Consider the following 23,805-nt stretch of genomic DNA (forward strand, 5'->3'; position numbering starts at 1 on the left):
TAACCAAGGGTGATAAAAATTCTAAATCAATAAACCAAATTATCACTAAATGACGGTTACCTGTATTTGCTAATTACATGTCACTAATGCTAATTATTTTTTTTTATGTAGCAAACTGTTTTTAAAGTTTTAGTGTAGAGCATTATTATTCCTGTGCACTTTACCACCAAACATGGATTGTACAGTCTCACCCAAAAGTTGGTTAACTCTCCCAGCCAGCTATTGTTGCATTGCCTGCTTCAGATGTTTGAAACTGTCTCAGTACCAACCAGAACATGAAACCAATACGAATGAATCTAAAGGTTTGAAGTAACAGACTCAAGTTCATACATCTGAAGCAAGCAGGCAGTGCAGCAATAGCTGGCTGGGAGAGTTAACCAACTTTTGGGTGAGACTGTACCACCTACCGAGTCTACAGTTCAAAATTCAATAACTTTTGAGAGTGGTTTGGAACTTATCCACATTAAGTTCATAAATCTCCTATGTATCCAAGTACAGTATTTAAAATAAGACCTTTGCAGTTACTATTCAAGGCTAAAGACAATGAGTGTTATTGCTATAGTAACATGTGAATTCCCAAAGTAGGATACCCAACATCCAGAATGGAACTTCCTGAAAACCCATTTCAGATTAAACCAGGGTATCCCATTATAAAACCTTAGGCAAGATATCCATAATCTGGCATGAAAAGGGCTATCATATGATGGGCTGAGTTATACACAGTGAAATCAGGCCCCTTTTGTTTCAATGCTGAGTCATATTGGTCAAGCCTAAATACCAAAAATCTGGGAAACCTTAAACTCTTGCAATAAGAAATTAACAAAAGCAAAATTTTTCACAAATACAGTACTAATGCCAAGATTGTATGACTACAGCAATTCTTTAACATCACTAAACATCTGGGAAGTTACACAGCTCTTGACAGGAGCTTCAGATAGGCAGCCACTTGGCCTGAATAAGTAACTGAAACTGAGAGATGATTTAAGAAATGTGTGTTCCTAAATGTGCCATATAAGTGTAGCGAAGCGTACATACTAATGTGGCACAGTGGCAGTACGACTCATTGCCGAAGATCTGAGTGGCAGCTGTCTTATCCAAATGTCTAATTTTAGATATTTGTATAAGATGGAAGGTATAAACTAAATGAGAATTAGTTACAGCCACCAGTGTCATGGGTTCCAGACTTTTCAACCAGTACACTTGGTTAGTAAATTATGGCAGGTGCTTCTTTGTAAACAATGTTTAGTGTCTAATACATTCTTGAAATATTTCCCTAGCAACTTTATGCCTAATATCAAAGTACAGGTACAGTATATTAAACTTTTTATATCTCATATAAAACCAAGGAATATCATTCATAAAATGGTAACAACTACTCACCAATATAACACCACTTCCACTTGCATAGTTGAACTTAGAGTCAACATTACTCTGTGCTCCATCACAGCCTTTCTTGTTAAGTGAGGCCTTCATCTCACAGATTGTGGAATCCATACACTTTATATTTTGTATACGCCGAAGCTCCTTTTTCATGTGAGTTATCTGAAAAATTTAAGTTTATAATTTAAAGTGATAGTTGGATGAAACAAAGAGGCAGTATTAGTTGATGTATGTAGCACTAATATCTAAGGAACTGAAAATAAGTTCAAATTATGGATGTGTGGTAAAAGAAAGAGGAGAACCAGGGCAAAACACAAACATCTTGACTAAGTTGGGTTTCTGTAATCACTAACGTTTTGGAAAATCATTTTCCATCATCAGAGCCTAGAAAACAAAAAGTTAAAAAATACAGGTGATATACAATAAAAATGTAACTATACCAAAATTTACCTTCCGCAAAAAAAAAAGCTTTATAATTCAAAACCGATAAAAATGATGAGAGACCTATGTACAAAACTAAAATCAGAAAAAAATAAATACAAAAATATACAGGAGGTATTACCATAGTTTAGACGAGCAGTGTGAAAAGCCGTATTTTTCTAAAAAAAAGTTTTTTATATAGTCCAGAATGCGACGTCTAGCTTTATACCTAGGTATGTAAATGCCTTGCATTAACTCGACAGGCCAACATACAGGCAATTAAAACATCTAATAATTACTTAAATATGTAATATTAGGAGGACACGTCGCTACCTGGCATTTAATTCAATTCTCAAAACCCCCTCCCGCACCCTCCATCACACGCATTGCTACCGTTATCTCTTGCCCTAGAGCGAGCAGTAAACAAATGTCAACTCTTGAGGGGTGGGATGGCGACGTCGCATTCTGGACCATAACACAAAAACTGTTTAGAAAAGGAAAAAAAAAGAGAGAGAAAAAAAAAAGGGCTTTTTGTTCAATCCAGAATGCGACGTCTAGCTTTGATTACCCGAATCTGTCAACATGAATTTGAGTAATGGTATGTACAAACTGGATAATTTTGTGATTAAGAAGATTTGTAACCAGGTGAGAAGGTTGGGTCATCTTACCCTATGACCTGACTACGGACAGCTGCTGTGCTTAGAGATGGCACGGTCAATTTTTTATTAAGAAGATAACTGTAGTAAGGGTCACTGCCTTATGACCTGAACATTGTGGACACCTGCTGTCCCCTAGGGACTTGATCTGACTCCTCTTCTGTATATATTAGCCTTGTCAAGTATTTCTCCTCAGTCTGTACTCACCCCTGAAGATGTGAATTACACGAAAGCACTTGAGAGAGAGAGAGAGAGAGAGAGAGAGAGAGAGAGAGAGATGATGATGATGATGATGATGATGACACTAACCTTTTGATTAGCCAAGATGAGCTCTTCCTTTAGTCTCTGCACTTCCTTTTCAGCAGGAGCATTGAGGGCACGTAATCTGAACCTCAACTCATTATTTTCACGTTCTGTGGCAGCTAGTCGTTCTTCCATATTTAATGCCTCATCACCTTTAAAACAACAGAAAAAAATTACCAATATTTCCACACAACCTTTGAAAACTCTCATCAGCCTTTGTCTAATACGCCTTTCAGCTAAATTTTCTATGTCCTACTCACCCCAAACACTTTATCAAGCATACAATATTTGCTATTTCTACCTTGCTACTTCCTCTTGTACCCACAGTCCATGCTTTACACTTATACAGTGCTACTTACCTACTCTTCTCACACAGCTCTCCCTATATTTCTTAATGCACCTATTACCCTCCTTCCCAAATTATTCCTATTACTGACACATTCATTCTCAGATACATGAAAACACTCAGTTCCTTCTGTCTCACTAACACCCTAGTATCAAGTACTGTATACAGGTAAACCTCGATATACAATATCCCGTTCAGCAATATTTCGCTTTAACGATAGTCATAAACTAAGACCATCTCGCTATACGAGACCAAAATATTCGCTTTAACGTTATCCATCTAATAGCCATCAGCATCCATTGTTTGGATTTTTGTCGTCCCTATTGTAAACTATGGGTTGCATATACATACTCAAATTAATTGCTATCTCGCAAGGATTCCAGCAAAGTAAATTATATTTTTTTTTACGTCAAGTCAATGACATTTTAAAAGGAAACAATATTTCATCCTATGCATGATGCATCTCAACCTTCACTTGTTAGCCTACCCACACGCCCAACCTGCACGCTACAGCCGTGTTTGGTTCTTTGTCAATCGTAAACCCGCGATCGCATGGCTCCACAATTATGGGCCAGCATTGTATATTGTACTTATCATCGGTGTTTTGTTTTTTCTTATACAGTGAGAGGACAGCACTAACATTTAGACTGAACTCTATTATGTTGACTGTGATGTGATATTTTATGTTTTAGTGACTGGTGTTTTGAAAATGTGAGCAATGTCGGCCACTATCATTGTTTATGTTATCATCGTTCGCTCTGTTTTTGTGACTGTGAAGTGAGCGGTGTAACTTTGAAAATGTTTGGGAAGACCAAGGCTCCCGAGACAACTGTGTCTCTGAGGTGAAGCTTAACATTGTTAAGCAGCACGAGACTCCCTGAGTCTGTGTGGGAGTCAGAGTGACGTCTCCACTCCACCTACAAGAGTCCCCTTAGCCTTGAAGGGGACATGTGATGATGACCAGACTTATCCTTCAAGATGTGGTGAGTGTTGCTTAATTGTTTTGTACTGATGGTAGTATTGTAGAAATTGTTTTGTTAGTGACACATGTGTGCTTAGGGACTGGCTGGGAATGTATCCCATTGAACCCCATGTTATAATGCTCTCTATTTATAATAATTTACCTCGCAATGTTTTTTCAGGAACCTAACCCCTTCATTTATCAAGGTTTACCTGTATTCCCAAATACTGTATTAATCAACCTCATGCACTCTGGTCATTCAACCACATGACAGTTCCCTAGATCTTCCTCTCCTTCACTTCTAGTGCATCCTTCATCATACAGTACTGTATTTACAAATATGAGAACAGTGTCTCTCTACTTCAGAAATTCATGTCTTACTCACCACCAACTGAAGTGCTTATTGTCTTGGTTTTTGTAGCTCGTTGTCTCAAGTGAGCATTTTCTTCTTGTAGTTCTCCATATTTCCTGTCAATAAAACATTTTGTTAATTACAGTAATTGTGAAGCAATCAAATAGTTGTTCCTAGTTGTACATAACAGTTAAGGAAGGTAAAAGAATATTATACCAAGAGGTGCTAATGGAGTGATGAAGACATGCTAGGTGATTGAAAGTGATCTTCCCAATTTAAAAATATTCTGAACACTTAAAACTCTCTCTAGGGGAAGATACAACACAAAAAAACAAGAGCAATGTACAGATGTGGTCAAAGGTAATCAACCACCCCTACTATTACTGTACCCACGAGCTAAGGGCTTTCTACACGACAGGTCACAAGAGGGTGGGGGAGGTGTTGATGGGAGGAGGACACTAGGTGGGCTGTTGAGATTCTGTATGACCTGTGTTGGTAAATATTAAAACTAAATGTGATTTTCACACTGAAAATAAATATTTCTCCTCATATCAATGTTCTTATAAACATCTAATTAACGTTGTTTAAAACATGAAGAAAAACCTGAAAAAAATTATAAAGAAATGGATGACACATTACTCTTTCAAGCATTCTAAACCCAAGATAATATAGTGAAAAAAAATACATCCATCCTTCCTTTCCTTCTTTCATGAACTTCCCTGCTTTCTTCAATCCCCTCCCTCTCTGATGAGCAACTTACATCATACCATCCTCCCAACAAAGGGCCCTCCATTCCCCCTCTCCACCCCATGTGACTTACTGGTACCATGCAGAAAGGACCCAGCATGGCTCAGGAGTTAGGTGGTGGAGTGGATGATTACTTTTGACTGTGACTATGTTATGTGGTAGTACATAATCTCTGCATTGATTTACTCTTAAAAACAAACACATTTTTTAACATTTCGCAGATTTTGGAGGTCACCTGGGTACCAAATCACTGGCTGGGTAGGGGCGGACCAATTTCCTGAACACTAAGATTGGCTCCCCTTACCCTGCTCAACTTTTCCTTTGGGGGAATATGTAGAGTTCAATGTGTACTCCAGAAAGGTGCAGGATATTATCAGCTGAAAGAGCACATCACAGCAGCAGTGGCCTCCTTATCCCCCGAAAAGTTTCAAAATGTGCTATGAATGGTGCACATGTGGAAAACATACTGGTGTCTGATTGCAAAGCCAAAGTTTGGTTTACACTAAATCAAAACACCACTTTTGTGCGTATGATCACGTTGGTTAAAAGTGTAAAATAAGAAAGTTCACCTTTAATCACCTGGTATATACAAAGTTGGTTATTTTCTCAGAGGGAAGATTACCATCAATTCCTGAATAATATAAGAATAGCTAACAATACAAAAATGTTTCAATACCAATAGTTATGATTTAGTTTTATACCTAACCTTAAGGAACTAAATGCTTTAAGAATGTATGGTCAAAAAAGTTTACTTGCCATTAGATACAATATTTCCTTGTTTCAACCTGTGAATACTGTACATCAATACTTATTCCCTTATCCAATTATTGTTCACCAGACACTTACATAATAAATAGTACACCACAACTCAGGAAATTGGAAAAAAATAAATAAATAAAATAAAAGTGTGAAAAGTATCAAGGCAGTAAGGTTATGGGCATTATAGAAACTAACAGTGCAAGAAAAACTCCACATAAATACTTTTTTTTTATATGAAACACTCAATCCAAGGAACAAATACTAGATATAGATATTAACAACCATCATGTAACCTATACCTTTCAAGTTCCTTCAGTTGGCCAGTCTTGGCAGCCGCATCTTGTGTATTCTCTTGATCTCGGAGACTTTCCACCTCCATTTGTAGTGCTTCAAAGTCTCTCTCCCAACTGTCATACTTTGTGCTGGTGAGGTCACGTTCTTTTTCTGCAGCCTTCATCTTCTCTCTCATCCACGTAAGTTCATGCTGGAACTCCTCAACGGATGACACAATACCCTGAGACTGCCTGAGAGATTCTAATGTAGATTCAAGGCTTTCAACTTTTTCAGTAAGCTCTACGCACACGTCTTTAAGATTACCCTTCTCTAATTCTAAAGTAGCTATCCTCGATTTCCTTCCTTTGCCGGTGAGATTCAGCCCAGAAGTATCCGAAGACGGGCAATTTAATGTTGTATTAACTCCAGTGGTCATTTCCATGAGCTTCTCTTTATGTTCCTTTTTCTGTTCTTCAAGTAAAATCTTCCCCTGTGCAATTTGTGCTTTAAGTTCCTCACTTACCTCAAACAGTCTGGTGTATTCAATTTTCCATGTATTATTTTCTTCTGCTAGGTCCTCAAAATTCTTCTTGCTGGTTTCTAGTTCACACTCCAAATACTTGACATTTTGGATCAGTTCATCAATTTTTTCCAAGCTTGCCTTTTGGTTGCCAGCCGATTGTTTGAATGCCTCAATTCTACATTTATATTCCATTATTTTCTTTCCTAGAGCCTCCTCTTCCTTCTGATAAGCCATTCGATATTTCTCTTGGTCACCTAATCTCTCCAGGAGGGAATTGACGGTATCACTGCTTATTTTTAGTTCTTCTTGTAAGGTTGCTCGGCTCTGATTGAGATCATCATTTCTCTCTCTGTACTCATTAAGTCTCTGTTCAAGTTCTGTATTTTTAGTTCTTAAGACAACTACTTCTTTCCAGTTATCTTTTTCTTTTATTAAACTTCCATCATCATTTTCAAAAATTTTCAAGGGCTGGTTACTACATGTTTTAATACTGGAATCACCCATGTGTGCTTCTGCTCCTTGGGAAAGATCCAATTTTTTTTTCTTATTTTCCATGAGCTCATTTTGGGCTTTCTTTAGTTTTTCTCTGTATGAGTCACACTGTTCAGCATAAATTTGGCCTTGCTGCTTATAATACTTCATCATGTCATCCATCTCAGCATTTAATTCAGTACACTCTTGCTCCTTGCTGGACAATTCTTCTTGTTTGGCAAGTAACTCTTTCTGCAGAGATTCAAGGGTGCTTTGAAGTTCACTCTCTTTTTGAAGTGTATTATCAATGTCAAAATGACTGTTAGATGCCAAACCACTTTGGAATAAATCCCCAAGCTTTAATTTTGTGGTTGAGAGTTCTGTTTCAATGTTTACATACCTTTGGGATAATTCATCATATGCCTCAGCCTTGAGAACTCTCTCTTTCTTATAATAATCTACCAGATCATCCATTTCATCATTTAACTGGTTGCACTTCTCTTGCTTTTCGGCTAAGGCAACAGAGGTTTTTTGCCAACGTTGTTCAAACTTTTCAAGTGTTTCTTTGGAACTCTTGAGCTCCTTTTCCGTCTGTATAAATTTGGTGTTGAGTTCTTCTCTTTCTGACACGAGCCTTGCAATTTCTTCACTGTATTTGTTACTCCTTGAATTCACGTCGTCCTGTAGTGCCACAATTTTATTCTCGGCAGCAGCCAGCTTATCCGTTATGGACTCCCGCTCATTGAAGTCATTCTTGACATTCATTAATTTTTCCTCCAATGACATGCACTTCTTCCTTAACTCTTCCAGATCTTCACATTTCTTGGTCATCTCCTCATTTGTTCTCAGAAGGTACTCTAGTGTTTCCTCCAGTTCACTCAACATAGATGTTTTGCTTTCTAGCTGAGTTATTAAGCCCTGCACTTGCCCCCCTTTCACCAAAACCTCACTCTCATATTTTGTTGTCTGACTCTGTATTACCTCATCCTTTTCTGACATTTCAGTCTCATATTTTTCAACTAGCATTACTAATTTCTCTATCTGCTGAGTACTGGCGTCCACTTGTGCATTAATTTCTTTTTCATTAGTTTTACTGGCCGAAAGTTCTTCTTCTAGCTTCATATTTTCTGATTCTAAAGATGAAATTTTCTCGCGTAGTTCTGCTTCTGTAGATTCTAGAGACAACTTTGCATTCCTCAAATCTGCTTCAACATTTTCTAATGCCAATTTTACTGTGTTATGTTCAACAGTTATCTTATTTACAAATTCAATTTTCTCCTGTAACTGCATTTCAATTTTACTCAGTTCGTTTTTAACAGTTTTGCATTCTTCTTCACTCTTAAGTAATTTGATATTGAGTTCCTGTTCTTGTGATTCCTTTCTGTCAAGTTCTTCATGTTCTCTGATCTTTGCATGGATGTCACCTTCAATAGCCTCAAGAGCAGTCACACTATCTGGCAGGCTCTTAAGCTCATTGGAGTCTTTCCTGAGCATATACAGTTCTTCTTCTAAGGATATATACTTCTTCTTAACATCTTCCATACTATCACACTTAAGTACCATCTCCTTGTTGGCCTCCTGTAGCAACTTAATAGATTCCTCTACCTCAAAGATCTTGGCCATCTTACTTTCGACTTCAGTTGTCATCTTATTTAATTGCTCATCCTTTTCTGACATTTCAATTTCATATTTTTCAACAACCCCAAGTAATTTTTCTATCTCCTGATTACTTGAGTCATGCTGATCTAACAATTCTTTTTCCTTGGATCTAAGATGATCAATATCTTCTTGCAGTTTCTGATATTCTGATTCAAGCATGGATATTGAATCCTCTTTTTGGGAAATTTCAGCATCTTTTGTTTTAAGGTTCTCACTGACATGTTGGTAATCTTCCTCCAGGCTCTCCAGCTTACATTTCAGTGCATTACAGTCACTGGTTAATTTTCCTAGTTCTTCTTCATGATTCTTGATGACATCAACCATATTTCTCCTGTCTGCACACACTTCTTCATGAAGCCTTGTCAAGTGGTCTATTTCCCCCTGAAGCCCTTGCAGTTTAGTTGACATCTGCCCATCTCTATTTGACAAGGACTCCTCAAGGTCTTTCTCTTTGCCATCCAGTATCTCCTTCACTTCTTTCATATCGCTTTCAAGTTTCTTTATTTTGTGATCCTTGGCTTCAATAGCTAACTTCAAGTTAACTGCCTCATCATTCTTGCGTTTTACAATATTTTCAAAATTGTTAATTTCTTCAATTTTCTCATTTATATTTTCAGATAAGGTTGACAGTTCTTCATTGTGGTCTGAAGACATGACTTTCAATTCTTCTTCTTTCTTAGCTAACATTATCTTAAGATTATCAACCGAGTCTCTGAATTGGTGGCATTCCTTGACTTTAATGGCATATTCATCTTTCAGTTGCTCTAATTCATCCAGCTTCTGGTCTATAATCCTGCATTCTGAATCTTTATACCAGGTAGTACTGCTTGTTATCCTTGAAACATGAGCCGAATCGCTTAACTGTTTCTCATAATTATTTTTCAACAGTTCCTTTTCTTCTTCTGAACTTGATAGTAAATTCTTCTGCTCCTCTAGAGACCTCTGCAAATGTTTTACATTTTGTGCCTGAGTGATTATTTGTTCCTTATTACCAGACACAGACTTTTTCATTTCTTGTATTTTGTTGTCATAATCTATTTCCTGATGTTCAAACTCCTTTTGCAGAATTGAATACTTTCCTTCCATAACAGACAACTCATCAACTTTTTTGGACAAATTTAATTCCAAATCCTTTACTATGTTTTTGAAATCTATATTTTCCTTATTCAAGTTCTGCACTTCCAAATCTTTATTAACCAAAGTCTTTCTTATTTCTTTTATCTGTGAGACCATCTCCTGTAGCTCCTTTTCTTTGTTTTCAAAAGTTTCTTCCTTCTCAGTGAAGTTTGTTATTATCAATTCCAATTCATTGTCCTTTTCTGCAACAACATTTGCTAGTTGGTCTTCAAAATCAAGTAGCAACTTCTCCTTTTGGCCCTTAAGAATTTCAAGCTCTTCTGTTTTATTTTCCAATTTCTTTTGCATTTCTCTCAACTCATCTGATTCAGACATTTCCTTCAGATTTTTTTTTGCTTTGTATGATGCAATTATACTGTTAGCATTTTCTAACTCTGCTGTCTTGTCTTCAATTACATTCTTTAAGTTTTTCAATGCTAAAACTACTTCTTTCATACCTTTAACCTCAGTGTCAGCAATATCAATTGTTTCTCCTTGGCTCCCTACACCTCCTAGGTCCTTACCCAATACTCCTTTGATGGAAGAAACTATCACTTTAGCATTTTCCATTTCTTTAGTCATATAATCTAATAATTTCATTTTTGATTTTAGAGATAAAGCAATCTCTCTTGCTTCTTCCCACTCTTCTGTTTTACTCTGAAGACTCTCCTTCATCTCTTGTAAAGTCAGAATATATTTGTCCTTTTCCTCTCTAAGAGATAAAATCAGCTCACTCAATTCCTGGGTTTCCTCTTGCAGTTGTTTTATTTCTTCCTTCTCATAAAAAGGTTCAGCTCTTCTTGTTTCAGCCTCATCATATTGCTGAATCTTGCTAACCTCCTCCTTTAAGCTAAAATCATCCTCTAAAGAGATTTTCACTTTCTTATCTTGTTCCACCACCTTAGTGGCATTCTGCAAGTCATTTTCATCAATGTTAACTGAACATTTTGAACAAGTGATCAATACTGATGTGGATGGCAGATCTGCCTCTGAGGAGAGCTTATTGGCAGTAAATTGGAGTTGTTTTTCTTTAGTCATTTGCTCAAGATCCTCTTGGGTCAGCTTTAATTCCTCCTCTAAATCAACCTTTTCCTCCTTCAGGGTATTAACTTGCCACCGTAGACAATGCATTTCTTCGCCCAATATTGATGTATCATTCTCTTCTTTAAGTGTCTTGATTTTTAATTCCAATGCAGACTTCTCAGTTTTCAATGATTCAAGTTCTTTTTCCAATTGGTTTACCAAATTCTGAGATTTTTCCATTGTATTTTTGCTCTGATCTCTTAGGTTTTCCTCTTGTCCAGCAATGACCATATTTTCTTTTGTCTGTTGCAAACTGGCCTGGAGCTGCCTAACTTTATCCTGGAGTGCCTGATTTTCATGGCTTAGGATCTCTAATTGTTCTTTCAACTGTTGGACTTCCTGCTTGGAGGAATCTGGTACAAGATTAAGTAAACATGTTTCAAAAGTTTCATTGGAGAGTGTCGAGTTCATTTCTGCCCAACGTAGCTCATCTGCTAGTGACAGAGGTGTATTTATTTGCAGTGGAGTAACACACAGAGATTCATTTGCCCTTTGGAGAGTCTCATTCTTGGATGCCTGGTGTAGCTCTTTTGCAGGAGACATCGGTTCAGCAGACTGTTGAGAAGTAAATGAAGTGTCTCTCTTAACAGCAGTATCCTGACATAGTATATCTTTCAAGGGTCTATGCTCTTCCTTTATTTCACATTCAGGTTTAATGCCAGTCTGAATTTCATCAGCATTTTGCACTGTCTGCTCCATACTTGTGGAAGAGCCAGCTTTGTATACATTGCCAGTTTGCACTTGGTGTATCTGGTCAGAGTGACTGTGTACAGAATTTTGAAGTGTCTTGGAGTAAACAAAATATTCTCCACAGAAAGATTCTTGTACTCTCCATAGATTTAACTCTTCTTCCACTTGCGAAACCATCTGCAACAAAATTAAAAAATACTTAGTAAAGTAAAGTTGCAACATGTAATCATTCTGTTCTCTGTATTCTTTCTCCCTTTTATGTGCGGGGTGGATCAATGGGGCCAGAAATTAGAAAGAAATGAGGGATATGATACAGACAACTGGTGTAAGATGAGTGCAGAAAATGAAGGGAAAGAACTGAAGCAAAATGTAATCACACATATATCAATTCTGTTTCAGTCACAATTAAATATGATGGAACAGGATCAATGAACCTTACAAAATTCTGTGCTCAAACTTAGGGGACAATAAAATCCTTCTATGTTCATACATACTATAATCATTGCTGAATTTTTATCTACAATATCCAAAAATAACCAAACAAAATACTGTTTACTTCAAACATGTCTTAAAGCATATTCCCATCAGCAAGAAATGGTGGTGGTATCACGTGTGTGTGTCATTTCTGATATATATATATATATATATATATATATATATATATATATATATATATATATATATATATATATATATATATATATATATATATATATATATATATATTTTATAAGACAAAAACTTTAAGCCTAAAATCACCTGCATCCCATTAACTGTTATCACCCACCGCTATCTGCCTCCCCTGCTGGCTGGGAGGAGGTATTGACAGCCGGGTGTGTAGTTATCAGTTGAGGGGCCAGGGACTGAAGAATTATAAAAGACAGGGAGTTCAGGTTTTTTTTATTATAAAATGTCCCGGACTTGACCTTGCAGAATATATTATGTATTGCTGGAATTCTTGCAAGATAGCAATTAATTTGGGTATAAACATCTCATATTTTGCACTAGATATAAATTTTTTAGTAATTAACTGAGTACATTTGAGTACAGATTGTGATAATTTATGCTTTGTGGTTACAGTTGTGAAGCTTCCTGACATCTCAAATGCTTAATGCATCTCTATATGCCCTGGTTTATTCACTGATCAGTTGTCAAGTGCAAAACTAGCCAAATCGAGCTATCATGTATAAATTTATTTTAAAATAGAAATTAAAAGTCAAATGTTATAAGACAATAGTTTAGTAGTGCTCTTAATGTGTGTCCTGTGTAAGTGTCTTGGCACGTCACCTCGCTCTTCCCACCCAAGCACCAAACATGTGAGGATGCAGCTAAACATGGTGCAACCTTTCATAACGCTGGGAACCTTTGTCCCCAGGCCCAGAGCAGAAGGGTTTGGGGTGATTTTCTTGCCATTTTCACAGATTTTCAGGTAATTGCCTTATATAAGTATTCATAATTTTTATCCATTTAGTATATTCACCATAGGCTGAAGTCGGTTTTAATGTATCACATGTCTGAGGTGTCTCCGTATTAACTGAATTCATCTCGAATTAGCGAACTGGTTCACTATATCGAGAGAAAAATAACGAGAAAATGCCTTCCGCTAAATCGAGAGCTCGTTATATCAGATTCTGCTAAATCAAGATTATACTATAGTTTACATAAGGGCTCATACCTTCCTTCACTTAAACATCTATAGTAGTACAGAATATCATACCTGTGGATATAATTGTTCAGACATTGCCTTTGCCTTTAAATTCTCCAACTCCTGTTGTAGTTGCAGCTGGCACTGATCTTGTGCAACAAGTGCCTCCTGTAGCCAAAGGAGCTGTTGCTTGATGGTTTCCAGATCTTGTGGCTGTAAGAAGTTTTCATCCAAAGAGACAAAGGAATTTCTGCCTGGTGTAGAGGATGTGATTACAGTCTCCTCCAAGGCTTGCAGAGTTTCTGAAAGTTTGCAGGAAATCTCCCAGGAAGTTAATGTGTTTTCTCTGGTTTTGCTAACATAGTGAGAGTTTCTCCCAGTGAAGACACTTCCATCAACGGACTCCTCCAACTTTTCACGAAGAGACTGCACCTGAAAAATAGTATGACCAACTAATAATCATCCACAGACACTGTATAAAATTTGGGAAAAGTAATCTTGCATGCATAGCTCAACATTTTTCAATCATTAATATCTCACTACATACTGTATTTGCATTTGTGACAGGTTTAGATATCTAATTTCCAGGATGCACGCACACATATCCTTGATAATCATGAAACTTGATAATCGCTGATCTGGCTTATCACAATATCCTCAATTGCAACCATGTGTATGCTTATCACCGATTGATCTGGGTTATTGTGGATATATATATATATATATATATATATATATATATATATATATATATATATATATATATATATATATATATATATATATATATATATATATATATATATATATATATATATATATATATATATATATATATATATATATATATATATATATATATATATATATATATATATATATATATAAGCTAACTCTGAAAATATTAACAGTCCCTGGACATATTTACTTACCTCTTCTTGCAAGACCTGAATTTGATTAGACTCTCCATCAAATGCTTTTTCATCCAGCTGCTTCTGTAGGTCATTAGCAGTGCTCCTCAGATGAGAGTTCTCAGCCCTCAGTGTTTTCACTTCATCTTGGACACTGGCCAGCTCAGTCTCTACAGCTTCCATTTTGGATACTTGGGACTCAATACCTGTCATTCTCTCCACCAGCGCTGCCATCTGCAGGTTTCACAAGAAAATTACTAATGATGGAGGAGTAATCCTGAACTCCAGTAATGAAGCAGGTATACTGTACATCAAGTTTACAGGTTGAAACCCAAGCATCAGGGCTCCAAATTATGATTGGGATGTTCCCCACCTTCATACCAGGCTCCTGGATAGTCCATGGGCCAGAGGAGTTGATCGGTACCGATGCATATTTCAAAAGAGTAGCTTTATTGTTTTATCAGCATTTTAAGTTTTCTCCCACTGCCAAATATTAAAATATATTAAGGTGCAGTTATTGGAATGAAAAATTCTGCCAGAAAGCAAACGTACAGATGTCCAGCAAAATTTTGGAAGCTGGAGATAATGAACTTTTAAAAAATCACTCTTTCATCTAGTACCAATTAGCCAAAGTCTAGGCTCTAGTCCATGGATTATGTTCAAAGCATAACAACTTGATGAGAAATTACCCTAAATATGGAGAAGGTCAAAGTTTTGCTGTTACACACAACAGTCCATTCATTTTTGATGTTGGACGTCAGCCATACTGTAATAATATTGCAAGGATTAACCCCAGCAAACTGAATGAAGGTGGAGAATTGATCAGCTGCTCAATCCTGACTAGTTATAAAACAGATCTCAGGGCCAATCCTCTATTGAAATCCAACATTGAGATACAGCATTCTTTACACAAAAGCCTGCATAAAAAGGAGGTGGGAGGTACCAGTAGGCTCAAAATATTACAGAATATTCAACTTTCACCCCACAATTGAGCATTCCTACTAAACTGATCTCAAGTTGGTTCTAGTCATAAGCCATAAGAGAATAAACCCTAGGTTCATCATAGTCATGTACAGTAATCCTGAAGTGATGACCTGGTAACTGCCAAACAAAGAGGCTGCTATTTAATTAAAATTACTTTCCAGGACTTATAACAAAGGCTCGTTGTCCTGAAGGTTCCATGTCCATTGAGTGTAACCATGTTCACCAAATCAAAGCATTATCAACAATAAAATGAATAAAGTTCTCAGTTTTAAAAAAATAATTCCACAACTCATTCACTACCTCAAGAGATGGTTGCCTCACATACAAGGGCTGCTACAATAACCAACCAAAGTTCTTTGATCAAACACTGGCCATAAACTGTGATGCAAATGACCTCAGTGAAAGGTGGCAATGGCCCTATAATCTATTACATCCATTACATTGTTAAGCAAAAAAACCCTTCTAGCAATGTAATATAACCTATGCATATGAATAAAAATATAACCAAACACTACGTGACTGTTAGTAAACACACCATATAAATGCCTAAAACCATAATGAACATTCAGCTGTTTGCAAGGTCTTACATGCATTTGGCTACTTTGGGCTTGCTATGATGACGCAAGAGATCTGCCCTGGCAACTGTACCGACACTCACAGCTGGTGGTGCGTTGATGCGTCGTTTCCATTGTTTACTGGTAGTTACTGGTAAATATTTTTCAACCTAACGAAACTATTACCAGTTTAGAGGTCGACATCCAATTTTTTGCCAAATAATTTGGTCTTAAAAACTCGAACTACACACAGGTATATACGGTAAATAAGGACATGGGGGGGCCAGGGTTTTGGGGGGGAGGGGGGGCAGCAGCAAAAGTACACGGATTTTTAACATTCACGGGTATCTGTTACCTAACCCCCGCGTATGTTAAGGGCCGACTGTACATACAAGAGACCAATAAGTGGGACTGAAAGTATGAAGTAACCAAAGAAAGCAAACCTTTAGTTAATAGTATGAGATAACTATAATAAGTGAGATCTTACACATGACAATAATCTGTGTTTCAAATATCAATATCTTTCTCTTACAAGCCTTTTCCTGCAATGATGTAAGATGGCCAGAACCAAGAGCAGACACACAAATCCATCATTCATTCATTCACTGCCCAAAATATTATAGTGTCCCTGTAGTTGTAGAGTTGTGCTTCAGAACCATGAAGGAGAAGTAGGTTAATGATCAAGATATGATTATCACTAACCTGCTTAAATTTCATATTCTGTTCTTCCATTTCTTGCTGGGTGGCTTCTTGTTTAAGAAGAGCTTCCTTCAACTGCTTTTGTAGGTCACCTTCCACTTGTTCTTCCCTATGGTAGTGTAATTCTTTTTAATACATATCATATGTCTGAAACATTATTTCTCAGTTTGTTTGAAAGGACAAGTGCATGAAGGGTGTGGACATAAACAAGAACATGGATGTGAGCTAACATATACAGTGGACCCTCCATTAATGAGCGGTTCAATTTACGAGATTTCAGTTAACAAGTTACCGGTACCTCCTGTAAGGACTTTCAGTTCTATTAACGAGTACACATTCTATTAACGACAGCCTTACGAGAAACATGCTTTGGTGCGCCCGTCAGCTGATTGACTTGTCCGTCAATAATTGGTTCTCTGCTTAGCTTTGTTTTCCAGTGGAGTAAACATCAAGAAAGTTGTGCTCTCGAAAATCTTTGCATTTTTACATTAAAATTATTGGATTTAAATTCAAGCGAAACAAGAAATTACTAAAAAAATACGAAGAAGGCATTAGAACCAATGCACTCTAAAGAATATGGCATGTCGTCATCGACTGTGTCTACAATCATGTGTTTGCGTTGCCGCTATGTAAACAAAGCCGCCGGGAATTCTACATACGCACCTCAAATTAAGTGTTAAAATATTTTAGTGTTTTTTATTTATTAATGTACAGTATTTTGTACAGTACTCTATTTTGTTTATATTTAATGTTTTGTTAATTCTATTACCGATATACAGTACTTTGTATGTACTTTTTACTTAATTTTAAGGGAATTCTGTGAGTTGGAACCAATTACCCAATGTCCCATTGAAATAATAGATTCAGTTAACGAGATTTTCAGTTAATGAGTGATTCTGTGGAACCACCAAGGAAATTCTACACAAGTAACTAATCTAAGATAACAGAAACTTGATATATTAGCAGGGTACAAACATGACTCATAAAGAGACAAACTACAGTATGAATAATATATCCACTTATGACCATTAAGGTGAATATAACAATAAGACAGTCCAAATTTACCCTTGAACTAGTTGTGTGGTGGAACGAAGTTTGGATATTTCTTCTTCCAACAGAGACACACGCTGGCTACGTCTCTTCACTTCCTCTGTGTTACTTCCCTCATATGCTGCTATTTCCTTCCAAGCATCCTGTAAATATGTAAATATATAATAATCCTGACATGAAAGGCAACAAAACTTTGGATCAATTTATTCCAATTTGCCACTATGAAATTACTTCCTCCACCTTCTAGATCACCCTGTACTGTACTGTACACACTTGTATATCATAACTCGAGGTGAAGTATTTTGCATCCAGTGCAGTACCTAAAAGTCTTTGGAAGTGTCAAAATATTCCTTCAAGAGTGAAGTGCTTCCCCATCTGGAGTACTGCTTTCCTGTCTGGTCCCGAGATATATCAGGGATTGTAAGCTGATTTAAAATATCCAAAGGAGGGCCACCAGACTGGTGCCTACACAACGGCACCTCAGCTACCCGGAGAGATTGGAGAGCCTGAACTTGCCTAGCTTATACTACAGACGGGCAAGGGGAGATCTGATTGAGGTGTACAAGCATCTCAGAGGGCACTACTCAGTTGAATGTCCTTACCTGGAGCTGGCTGACGCTCGCCCCACAAGGGGACACAGCTCAAGGTTAAAGAAGCCGCAAGTCCGGAAAACTGTGAGTGACAACTTTTTCGGAATGAGAGTTGTGAACTCTTGGAACAATCTGCCAGTGTGGTGATGGCACCGAGTGTGAGCTCTTTCAATACCAGACTTGACAAGCACTGGAGCAGCTTCAGATACATTCAGGAGCCGGTGCAAGCCCAGTACTTGCCAACAGTGTACAACAGAGACGTGACCGATCACCCAAGCGGCTAATGAACTCGGGTACCCTTCTGTGTTTGTTGATCGTTGTTTTAAAAGGGCTAAAAAATCCTTTCATTCCTCTCAAACCAGACAAGTTCCTACACTTAAGAATATTTTGACTCTGCCCTATCGTAATGAATTTGTCCCGTTAGTTCGGTCCCTCAAGCTTCTAAATATTAATGTTGTTTTCAAGTATGACTCAACCATTACCAATATGTTAATAAGGAATAGCCCAAGTTTGAATGTAAATGGAAGTGTTTATTGTATTCCATGTAGCAAATGTACCCGGTAATTGTAACTATGTAGGTCAGACAGGAAAAACACTGCAGCTCAGAATCAAACAACATAAGTATAATATCAGAACTGCATCTGAAAGCAGTGCCTTGTTCGTTCATGTTAGGAATAATAATCACCCCATTGCTTGGGAAAAAAGCTTAGAAGTATTCAAATCATCTTGTGTCACAGAAAGACTTCTGGTTGAAGCTAGTTTGATTAAGGAATTAAAATCAATAAACCTTAGTGATGGTCAGTTCAAAACTGATAATATGTTACATAAATTTATTTGTCAGTGGCCCAAGGTTAAAAATGCTTTGAAAACCTTTGATCTTGATGTATGATAGTTATTTTGTGGGTCCCTTTTTTCTGACCTGACCTGGCTAGTCACGTCACCACCCTTCTCTTAAGCTCCTCTACGTGTGTGTTGGTGTGGGGATTAGTGGATGTCATCATTATGACCTGACCTCATGTTTTTAAGGTCACCCTGTATATTTAAGCCTCTCTCTGTCCATGTAATCCAGTTGCCTCTGAAGATGTCTTGAATAAAGACGAAAGCTAAGGTACTCCGTTGTTTCTATTTTCCCATGTGATTTTATCAAGATTTATCTTATCCACGTTTTCATTGTGGATTTACATGATATATATATATATATATATATATATATATATATATATATATATATATATATATATATATATATATATATATATATATATATATATATATATATATATATATATATATATATATATATATATATATATATATATATATATATATATATATATATATATATATATATATATATATATATATATATATATATATATATATATATATATATATATATATATATATGGCTGGCAACTTTAAAAATGAGTTTTGTGGTGCTGAGATTTTCTATGTATTATTTAAGCATTTTCGACTTACAGTGAGTTCTGCTATAACGCGTGTTTTGATAACGCGAATTTGCTCTAACGCGATTTATGAATTCGGAACAATATTTGTATAACGCGATCGCTTGTTTGCTATAACGCGATTTTTGCTTACTATTTCTCCAATTTTGTGGTATTAACTGTGAATATGGTAAAGAAGAATATCTCCAAAAAGCATTCTGATGATAGAATTCCCGGTGATTATCGTAAAAGAAAGGATATAACACTTGAAGAGAAGCTTGATGTTATCAACCTCAAAATCACCCTTCTCCCCCATCAAGTTACATTCATATTTTTCCAAGGTAAAGTGTTAAATTTACTGTATGATTTCATTATTAGATATGAATGTAACATTTATTTAGACTGTGCTATCCTTTGTGTTAGGCTAACTACTAAATTTTTTCGATTTCGAGTAATCTGCACCTTACCCTATTTTCTCCATAAGCCCTGTTATTTCTATTACGCGATTTTCTATAACACGATATTTTACAAGAACACAATTATCGCGTTATAGCAGAACTACCTGTACGACCATTTCGATTTATCACCTGGATTTGGGTCCCTAACCCCGTCGTAAATAAGGGAGGAGCTGTACTGGGAATACCTCAGCATATCTGGCCACCTGCATCATCTAGCATGCCTCTGTCACCTACCATACCTGTGTCACCTACCATGATGCTTCATTCTTCACGTACAGTGCTGGTAATTGTTACTTTTTTACATTTAGTAATTACACGTACACATATATGGGTTGATAATTTTTTTTTTTTTTTTTTTTGTAGGAGGGGGAAGTGCCTCGATAAGTCGGAATTTGGGATAACTCGGCAAGGCCAGAGCCCTATATGTGCCGAGTTACTCAGGATTTACTGTACTTACATCTAAGCTTCTTCTTAAATCCTTTTCTTTTTGTTCCTGTTTCTTCAAAGCTAATTCCATCATAATGTCAAAATCATGACGTTCATTCTCCAGCTGCAAGAGTCTACTGTCCTTATCCTCCTGTTGAATGTCAAAAAAAATCATCATTATGTTTAGATGAAGTAGATTTTCTTATTTATTTATATATTTCATGTAGATCCACAACAAAAATGTGGGTAAGATAAATCTTCATAAAATCACACAGGGAAAAGGGAAACAATGGAGCACCTTAGCTTTCGTCTTTATTCAAGACATCTTCAGAGGCAACTGAATTACGTGGACCGAGAGAGGCTTAAGTACACAGGGTGACCTTACAGAACATGAGGTCAGGTCATAAACATGACCTCCACTAATCTGCTATGTTTCTGAGATGTTTGCGTATTTGTGAAGCTGAATTTATTGATGAAGAACTGAAACACATTCAGTCCATTGCACAAAAACTTGGGTACCCTTCAATGTTTGAAATTGCAACTGTTAGATTTGACTATTGAACATGATACTTTTCTCAAATTGATAGAGTTATGCGCTACTGACAATGTGTTTAGAGCAAATGGGAAGTTTTACAAGCAACTATTTGGCATGAGCATGGTAATTGTCTTTCTGCTCCATTAGCCTGTATTTATATGGAGTTTATTGAGGCTAGATTACTACCCAATATAGGGTACTTTATTCCTCCATGGTATAGATATGTAGATGATGTTCTTTGTCCTAGAAACAGTGACCCACTGGAATTTTTAGACAAGCTTAATGATCTTGTCTCTAGTATTACATTGAAAATTGAGAGAGAAATAAATGGATCCCTTCCATTTCTTGATATGCTTATCATTAGAAATAGTCATAACTATAATTTTAAGGTGTACAGAAAGCCTATACAGATAGACAGTTTCATAAATTTTTTATCAAGTCACCTGGAATCTACCAAAATGTCAGTTTTTTCTGCTATGTTTTTGAGATGTTTGCGTATGTGTGACGCTGAATTTATTGATGAAGAAGTGAAACACATTCAGTCCATTGCACAAAAACTTGGGTACCCTTCATTTTTTGTTGATCATTGTTTTAAAAGAGCTAAAAAAATCTTTTCATTCTACTCAAACCAGAAAAATTCCTACATTTAAGAATATTTTGACTGTCTTATCGCAATGAATTTATCCCGTTAGTTCAGTACCATAAATTATTAAATATTAATGTTGTTTTTAAGTATGACTACTATTACCAATATATTAATCAAGAATACCCCAACCTTGAATGTAAATGGAAGTGTTTACTGAATTTCATGTAGCATCTGAAAGCAGTGCACTGTTCGTTCATATTAGGAACAATAATCATCCCATGGATTGAGAAAACAGCTCAGAAGTGTACAAATCATCATGTGTCACAGAAAGACTTCTGGTTGAAGCAAGTTTGATTAGGGAATTGAATTCTATAAACCTCAGTGGTGGTCAGTACAAAACTGATATGTTACACAAATTCATTTGTCAGTGGCCCAAGGTTAAAAATGTTTTTAAAGCATTGGAGTTAGATGTAGGACAGATGATTAGTGGGTCCCATATTTTTTACCTGACTTTACTTGACAAGTCACGTTGCCCTTTCTCTTAAGCTCCTTTGCATGTGTGGTGGTGGTGTTGTGCGGATTAGTGGATGTCATGTTTATGACCTGACCTCATGTTCTGTAAGGTCACCCTGTGTACTAAAGCCTCTGAAGATGTCTTGAATAAAGACGAAAGCTAAGGTGCTCCATTGTTTCCCTTTTCCCTGTGTGATTATATATATATATATATATATATATATATATATATATATATATATATATATATATATATATATAAATATATATATAAAATATATATATATATATATATATCTTATTACTTGTGGTACCCTCTTAAAGGGGATATTACAAAGTATTCTCTCCTTGACCTACCCTACTTCTTTATCTTATGTGCATATAATGCTTCACACCTCCAGGCAGCCTTATCATATCTCCTTTGGTCCCTATTATGCCTTTTATCATGAGTCACATACAACTGTACAAAGCTGGTAAGTGTTACCTTAGATCTATCAACCTACCATAATTTTCTTCATTTGTTTGTGCTCTTCACACAATTTTGTGAGTTCATCTTCAAAACGAAAACATCTCAAATTTTCTTGAGTCAATTTTTCCCTCTGTTTTTGCAACAATTGGATCTCTTGTGACCTTTGTGATAGTGCTCGGTTGGCATCCAGTAACAGAGCTTCAGAGTCTCGGAGAGAATGTTTCAGAAACATTATCTCTTTTCTTTGTTCCTGCAGCTGAAACATTGAAAGAAAAGTAAAAGCTGTTAGGTTTGGTTTAGGTACTGTAGGTCTGGTTTGTTCATGTAGTGTTGTCAGTAAATATTTTTCTCTTACCTTCTTGTAAACATTACCTAGGTAGGGGTTAGTTATGATAATACTGTAGTGATGATGGGTAACATATAGCAGCATCTGACAAGTACAGTATGTAGTAAATTAAGGTACACTACAGTATTTATTAAGTGTGTAGTATTTTGTGATCAGTCAATCCATGGGATGAGAGTTAGCAATTATTTTTTTTTTTCATGTTCATGTGTGATAATTAATTAGCTGCCTGTGAGTTACATGCATTCTTTGATGGGGCAACAACCCAACTCAAATACTGTATGTGCAGTCACCAATTTATGAGGAATTGAATTAAGAAAATTCCCAATTATGAAGAGAGAAAGAAAACAAACCCACACTGATTTACAAGCAAAATCTCAAATTTATGACATTTTTCAAATGAGGAATGGTGAAAATATAATAAAATAATGCTTTTTTTATCTTCCCAGTGTACTCACTTATTTAATTACTCTCTAACACTTTTAATGTTAGTATGTCAACAAATAATGATTCAATGTCTTCATCATATCAACATATAACTTACTCCTCATCCTCACTCACACTACACCGACTCTCATGTACTGTAATAAGAAAACTAAATAAAGGAAAATTATTCTGAATTCTTAAATTTCATATTCTTATTGTGATTTTTTTTTGTAAAGTTGTAGATGAAAGTATGGAATTTGAAAATGAAGAAATGATTAGAACTGTGGCTACTGCTGGCAACACATGAGGGAGATTGAATGGATTGTCAACTGAATGAGTTGAGATGCTGGCTGGTGGCTTTGCACCTCCTTGTGTTCAGATATTTTTATCTAGTGGATTTAAGGCACCACTTTTTAAACACTCTATTTGAAG

At 36.3% G+C, this 23,805-nt stretch overlaps 1 protein-coding gene across 1 annotated transcript in view; it reads right to left on the bottom strand.

Moving 5' to 3' along the window:
* The window catches only part of LOC121858604 (centromere-associated protein E-like), a 56,036-nt gene that overhangs the window by 14,284 nt on the left and 17,947 nt on the right, over positions 1 to 23,805 (bottom strand). The window contains exons 9-18 of the mRNA XM_042355112.1: positions 22,639 to 22,860; positions 20,533 to 20,652; positions 17,598 to 17,725; positions 16,536 to 16,641; positions 14,317 to 14,529; positions 13,457 to 13,816; positions 6,224 to 11,916; positions 4,452 to 4,534; positions 2,766 to 2,911; positions 1,381 to 1,542 (exon numbers count right to left, since the gene is read on the bottom strand). Of these exons, the coding sequence (XP_042211046.1) occupies positions 1,381 to 1,542; positions 2,766 to 2,911; positions 4,452 to 4,534; positions 6,224 to 11,916; positions 13,457 to 13,816; positions 14,317 to 14,529; positions 16,536 to 16,641; positions 17,598 to 17,725; positions 20,533 to 20,652; positions 22,639 to 22,860 (7,233 nt within the window). The remainder of the gene's footprint in view (positions 1 to 1,380; positions 1,543 to 2,765; positions 2,912 to 4,451; positions 4,535 to 6,223; positions 11,917 to 13,456; positions 13,817 to 14,316; positions 14,530 to 16,535; positions 16,642 to 17,597; positions 17,726 to 20,532; positions 20,653 to 22,638; positions 22,861 to 23,805) is intronic.

Source organism: Homarus americanus, unplaced genomic scaffold (genome assembly GCF_018991925.1).
Source record: "Homarus americanus isolate GMGI-L3 unplaced genomic scaffold, GMGI_Hamer_2.0 scaffold74, whole genome shotgun sequence".
NCBI lineage: Eukaryota > Metazoa > Arthropoda > Malacostraca > Decapoda > Nephropidae > Homarus > Homarus americanus.